Genomic DNA, 5822 nt, shown 5'->3' on the forward strand with positions numbered 1-5822 from the left:
GACACCCAGACAGTCCCTCACATCCTTCCATATTTCCTCAGTCACCATCCCATGCAGCCACACTGACTGCATGGGATGGTGCATAGGAAAATAGACACTGTCCCTGTCCCCACACACTTATAAGTACGTCCCGTTTTCCCCAGAAATTACCAATTTCAAACCAGAACATTTGCCTCGGTTATTATATTTTCAGTGTAAGTCTCTCTCTTCCTACTAAATCTCAAAGGCTGGTAAGTTTTGCGTGATTTTCATTCTCTGTTGTTTGATAGACCCCAAAATATCATCCCCATATCTGGCACTGTGGGTAGAAGATCAGTGTAGGCCATGTTAGAAATACTGTCTTATTCAGTTACCTCAGCAAACATGCCATGGTGTGGCAGCTGCAATGTCTACTCCAAGTGACATCGGTGTCACCTCGTCTTTTCTCACAAGTGCTTCTCATCCTTACTTTATCCCCTCCCTCACTGGCATCCCACAGCACACAGCACTTTCTCTCTTACGATAAGAGGATCTTGGGTTTACAAATCCCATTTACTAGCCCCTAAGTTTGAAGGTAACTGAGAGTAGTTTATAAATTCATGAACTCAGATCACAGACAGCGCTGAGATTCCTAGAGCTTCAGAGTTGGTGGGTGGGAGGCCTGAATTCCAACATGGCAAGTCTGAACACTCGTCTCCTGATACCACAGAGACTCCCGTGTGCAGGGGCCATGCTGGGTCTTGAGGGGACAGTGAGAGGCAAATGCCTCCTGAGGCTCAGAGATGGGGACACACACTGAGAGAATGAGCTGTGAATGTGTGTACAAGAGAACAGGCAGCCTCCTGCACAGAAGCAACAAATAAGCACTCAGATGGGGCTGAGGAGCAGATGCAAGCCTGATCTTAGACTGACCAGCACAGAAGTCCTCACTGCTCAAGGTCCTGGGACAGGATGAGGCCGGGTGTGACCTGAGTCACTGTGAGCAAGGGCCTGTGGGACGAGGTGCTACTGAGGGACCAGGACAAGGAGCAGGAGAAGTGACCCAGACAGAAGAGTGACTGCATCAAAGCCCATAATGACTGAGACAGGGACAGACTGGGCACACCTCTATCACTTCCCTTTCCCACTCAGCCTCTCCAGTCACATGTGGGACAGACTAAAATCAAAACAGAAAACACATGGAAAGTCTCAAGATTTTTATTTTTTTCTACTCAAATTTCAGGGATTTCCTTTATTAACCCTCAACCCCACAAAACAGGAATTAGAAAAATGCAAATCAGATGCTGGTTTCAGTAAGGGAGAAACATTATTCAGGAAAACAAGAAGCTAACACAGATGGAGACAGCTGAGTCCTGTCTCTGCTGGCACAGCCCAGAGCATCAGGGAGAGAACGCAGGTCAGTGTGGAGGGTCTGGTGGGCAGGGGTTTGCCAGTCTCCCCCCTCACAGTGTGTGACAGGACACAGACACACTCAGGTCCCAGGGCAGAAGGAGAATCAGCAGTTCTTTTTTTTTTTCTTTTTGGGTCACACCTGGTGATGCTCAGGAGTTACTCCTGGCTCTGCACTCAGGAATTACTCCAGGCGGTGCTCAGGGGACCATATGGGACGCTGGGAATCGAACCCAGGTTGGCTGCATGCAAGGCAAATGCCCTACGCGCTGTGCTATCACTCCAGCCCCAAATCAGCAGTTATTGGGTCACAACTTTGGAATGTGAGGAACCCAGAGGGGCAGCTGTCTCACACTGTGAGAGAAAAGAATGAAGAGATCCAGGTGAGTGACAGAAGTGGTGACATCCTGAGCAAGCTCCCAGTATCCGTCTCAAAGTACCCACAAACCCAGTCTTGTCCCCTCTGCCCAATCCCACCCACTCCAGCCTCCAGAGTCTCACCTCTAGGGTTCGAGAGAGACTCATCAGAGTCCTGGGCACTGTCGCTGTCTGGGGAGGAACAAACAGGCCAAGGTCAGAGCCCCCAGGGGTGGGACTAGAGGAGGAACTAGGGGTGCGGGAGCTCCCCGTGGGCTCCGGTCTCTGTCCCCAGGATTCCAGGGCCCCAGCCCTGCCCACACTTACTTGCAGCCTGAGTGTACTGTCCTCCTTCCTCACCTGCGGAAGGAAACAGCCGAGGCAAGGTCGGGGAGAGCACTGGGTCCTGAGCCCACAGAGCAGCTCTCTAGGCCCGGAAACCCTGGGAGGCATCAGAACTCTGAACACTGAGGGCAAGACCAGGAAATACACAGGAACGAGAGGTTCCTGTACTGACCAGTCTCTTCCTGGTGGTCTGTGCTCACAGGGAAAGTCCCTGTGACCTGGGACCCTGGGAACCAGGTTCATGCCCAGCTTATGGAGGTGAATGTGTCTTTACTGAGCAAACCTGAGAGCGGCACACACAGGGGATGGTGAGCAACAGCACAGGGGCGGGTGGTGCTCCCGCTAATGAGGCAGGAGAGCTAATATGGGGGGCAGACCCCCAAAATGGGACAAGACTGAAGACTTTCTATGTTGGACAGATTCCCCCTCCCCAGCCCATCTTACCTGAGCGCTTCCTCCTGCTGATCACAGCTGCCACCACAGCTCCAGTGACCACAGCCCCGAGGAGAGCCAGGCCGACAATGATGCCCACAGTGAGGATGGTGGGCTGAGAAGGGGGCTCTGGGAAGGGAGGAAGGAGAGGGTCTGACCCCCAGCCCCAGCCTGACCCTCAACAGTTCCCCAGAGGGGCCAACCTTGACTCCCTGAGAACAGGCTCTGTGCCCCGTCCCCCTCCTCACCCCATCTCAGGGTGACAGGCTCCGGCAGCCCCTGGTGCTGCACACGGCACGTGTATCTCTGCTCCTCTCCAGAAGGCACCACCACAGCCGCCCACTTCTGGAAGGTTCCATCCCCTGCAGGCCTGGTCTCCACCAGCTCTGTGTGCTGGGTCAGGTCCTCCCCATCACGCTGCCAGGTCAGGGTGATGTCGGCAGGGTAGAAGCCCAGGGCCCAGCACCTCAGGGTGACCTCCCGGTCAGAGAAGGGGTGGCGGGTGATGTGGCTTCTGGGGGCTTCTGAGGAGAAAATTGAAAAAAATTCACATTTTGTGTCACTTCCAAAATGAGGTTGAACAGGATAATTGGTTTGCAAAGGAGGTAAAAATCCAGACACAAGCTTGACTGGAGAAACTGGGTAAAATCGTAATTCCTTGGAAAGTTCTAGAATAGGGTTAGGGAAGGAGGTTAGGGTCTCTCAGGAGACAGTGACTCTGTCCTGCCCTGGGTGGAGGGTGAGTGACTGAGAGAAGCAGGAGTCAGAGCTGAGATCTGAGACAGTTCACAGATGGCTGCCCGGCCCCAGGGAAGCCATATTCGTTATTTCAGAGAAGGTCACCCCTCCCTCTCCCCCCCTGCCCCCCCCAAACACACAAACCGAGTAACTTCAGGGTTCTGAGGACACAGGGTGGCCTGAGGGGAGGGCGGGTCTCTTTGGTACAGAATATGGAAACCAGGCGTGTCCGTCCCTCTCCTGACTGAAGAAGGGGCGCTGTTCGGACACTGAACCCCACTATGTGCCCCCTGTGGGGAGTCCCCCACCCCTCCCAGGGAAGGTCAGGGGTCATCAACACCGGGGACCCAGTACCTGCGCGCAGCAGCGTGTCCTTCCCGTTCTCCAGGTATCTGAGGAGCCACTCCACGCAGATGTTCTCCAGGTAGTTCCTGCGGTACTCAACCTCACCCCACTGCTCCCACTTGCGCTGGGTTCTCCAAGCCTGCGTGCCCGCCGCCGCCGTCCAGGAGCGCAGGTCCTCGTTCAGGGCGACGTAGTCGGCGCCGTCGTAGGAGTATTGACTGTACCCGCGCAGGAGGCGCCCGTCGGACCCCACGTCGCAGCCGTACATCCACTGGATGGTGTGAGAGTCTGACCCGCCCGCACAGATTAACCCCGAACCGAAAACGAAACCGGGGCCCGGTCCCCGCGGCGGCTCCCTGTCAAGCGTCTGGGGCGGGTCCCTCAGCCTCGGGGACGCTCGGACCCGCCTCGGGGCGACCCGGCCTGTCCCCGCGTTGGCTCGTCCCTGCCCGGCCGCGCTCACCCGCCTCGCTCTGGTTGTAGTAGCCGAGCGCGGTGTTCAGGCTCCCTCGGAAAGTCTGTGCGGCGTCCTTGACTTTCCGCGTCTCCCCCTCCCAGTACTCGGGTCCCTCCTGCTCCACCCACGGCGCCCGCGGCTCCATCCTCGGACTCGCCGAGTCGCTGTCGAAGCGCACGAACTGCGTGTCGTCCACGTAGCCGACGGCGATGAAGCGGGGCTCCCCGCCGGGCCGGGACACGGCGGTGGAGAAGTACCAGAGGGAGTGGGGGCCTGGGGGAGGGGAAGGGGTGAGACCCGGCCCGACCCGCCCCCCGCGCGCCCCGGGGCCAGGGTGAGGGAAAGGGAGGGGGCTCGGGAGACGGGAAGGGGGGAGGGACCGAGAGGGGCGAGACTTAGGGGCGGGGGTGAGTTGTGGGTTGGGGGGCACAAGGAGGAACATTTGGGGCATCCGGGCAGGGAACCGGAGAAGCTCCTTCTCGGGGTCCTGCACATCAGTGCCTGGCAGTCCCCACCCATCCCCCCACAAGGAACGGGGATCCCCGCCGGATCCCGCACTCACCCGCCCGGGTCTGGGTCAGGGCCAGGGCCCCCAAAAGCAGCAGCAGGAGGGGTCGCGGCTCCCACATACTTAAGGAAGCAGGCGGGTTCTGACTCCCTCTCCAGTCAATTCATAACTGGGAGCGTCACGGACGCTGATTGGCTGATCTAGACAGCGACGCCCAATGGGAGTGAGGATTGCTGAGTCAAGGACCTTTGGACCCTGCCGCTGAGCGAGCATGACGTAAGAGCCCAAGGAAGCGCACTTGGACTCCAAGCAGCCCACTGAACTAATTCCGGCACGCAATCGGAGACCCCACGGCGGGCTGAAACAGTGGGAACCGGGCATCCCCCAATTCCTTTAACCTTTCTCTCTCAACTCCTTCCTCCGGAGCACAGCGCAGGGGCCGCGGCTTTCTGAGCGCAAAATGGAGACGCAGAGCCAGCTGAAACAGGACGCATGCGCTTGCGGGAGACCCCAGGGGGCGGGAGCGGTGACCCCCGCCCACCGAAGATAGATACTTAAACCCACCTCCCCCATGTGTGCTTCCCTTTGGACCCTGCCGGAGCGAGCATGATGGAAGAGCCCAAGGAAGCGCCCTTGGACTCCAAGCAGCCCACTGAACTAATTCCGGCACGCGATCGGAGACCCCACGGAGGGCTGAAACAGTGGGAACCGGGCATCCCCCAATTCCTTTAACCTCTCTCTCTCAACTCCTTCCTCCCGAGCACAGCGCAGGGCCACGGCTTTCTGAGCGCAAAATGGAGACGCCGAGCCTCTCTCTAGGTTTCTCCATCTTATGAGTACCATAAAATGGTAAAAGTTTGTAGTGATGTTATTTCTAGTTGTACTTTCCCTGGACTTTATACAGAAACCCGAAAACCGCGCGGCCGCGGTAGCGGCCACACGACCTAATGTCATCTTAGCATCAGCAATATGAAATGGTTCCATTTTAAGAGAGAGAGAGAGAGAGAGAGAGAGAGAGTGTGTGTGTGTGTGTGTGTGTGTGTGTGTGTGTGTGTGTGTGTCAGAGAGAGAGAAGTAAAGCACCAGCTATAGAAGCAGCTTTGTAAGGGTCTATCTCACAGTGATTCAATTAAAACTTTAGACAAATTGTTGTGTAGAAGCCCCCCAAGCTCAGTGAGCAAAAATAGTAACGCAGAAGGCTCAGAGGCACAAAACATCCAGTAAACACTCAGACACTCAGCACTGTGAGCTAGAACAATGATCACAGATTGA

At 56.7% G+C, this 5822-nt stretch overlaps 1 protein-coding gene across 3 annotated transcripts; it reads right to left on the minus strand.

Annotated features, from left to right (window-relative positions):
• Positions 1–1160: 1160 nt before the first annotated feature.
• On the minus strand, positions 1161–4952 carry LOC101551788 (class I histocompatibility antigen, Gogo-B*0103 alpha chain-like). Of its 3 annotated transcripts, none has more exons than XM_055124339.1 (8): positions 4605–4951; positions 4049–4315; positions 3595–3873; positions 2751–3026; positions 2515–2631; positions 2053–2085; positions 1870–1917; positions 1161–1722 (listed from the first exon to the last, which is right to left on the minus strand). In XM_055124339.1, the coding sequence occupies exons 1-8, from the start codon at positions 4669–4671 to the stop codon at positions 1718–1720; spliced, it is 1092 nt and encodes a 363-aa protein (XP_054980314.1). In that variant the 5' UTR covers positions 4672–4951; the 3' UTR covers positions 1161–1717. The 3 variants fall into 3 exon arrangements, 2 of the variants coding, with proteins under 2 accessions (XP_054980314.1, XP_054980313.1); XM_055124338.1 differs by having other exon boundaries at positions 2053–2192; XR_008628415.1 differs by having other exon boundaries at positions 1659–1722; positions 2053–2167; positions 4605–4952.
• Positions 4953–5822: the final 870 nt, after the last annotated feature.

Source organism: Sorex araneus, chromosome 2, assembly GCF_027595985.1.
Source record: "Sorex araneus isolate mSorAra2 chromosome 2, mSorAra2.pri, whole genome shotgun sequence".
NCBI lineage: Eukaryota > Metazoa > Chordata > Mammalia > Eulipotyphla > Soricidae > Sorex > Sorex araneus.

Bases quoted from the DNA above. Each gene is read 5' to 3' on its own strand.
- LOC101551788 (XM_055124338.1), bottom strand. From the start codon at position 4,671: ATGTGGGAGCCGCGACCCCTCCTGCTGCTGCTTTTGGGGGCCCTGGCC. The intron at 2,193-2,514 runs GTAAGATGGGCT...TCTTGCCCTCAG, and splicing joins CAGCAGGAGGAAGCGCTCAG to TGTTCAGAGTTCTGATGCCT. The intron at 1,918-2,052 runs GTAAGTGTGGGC...GTTCCTCCCCAG, and splicing joins ACAGTACACTCAGGCTGCAA to ACAGCGACAGTGCCCAGGAC.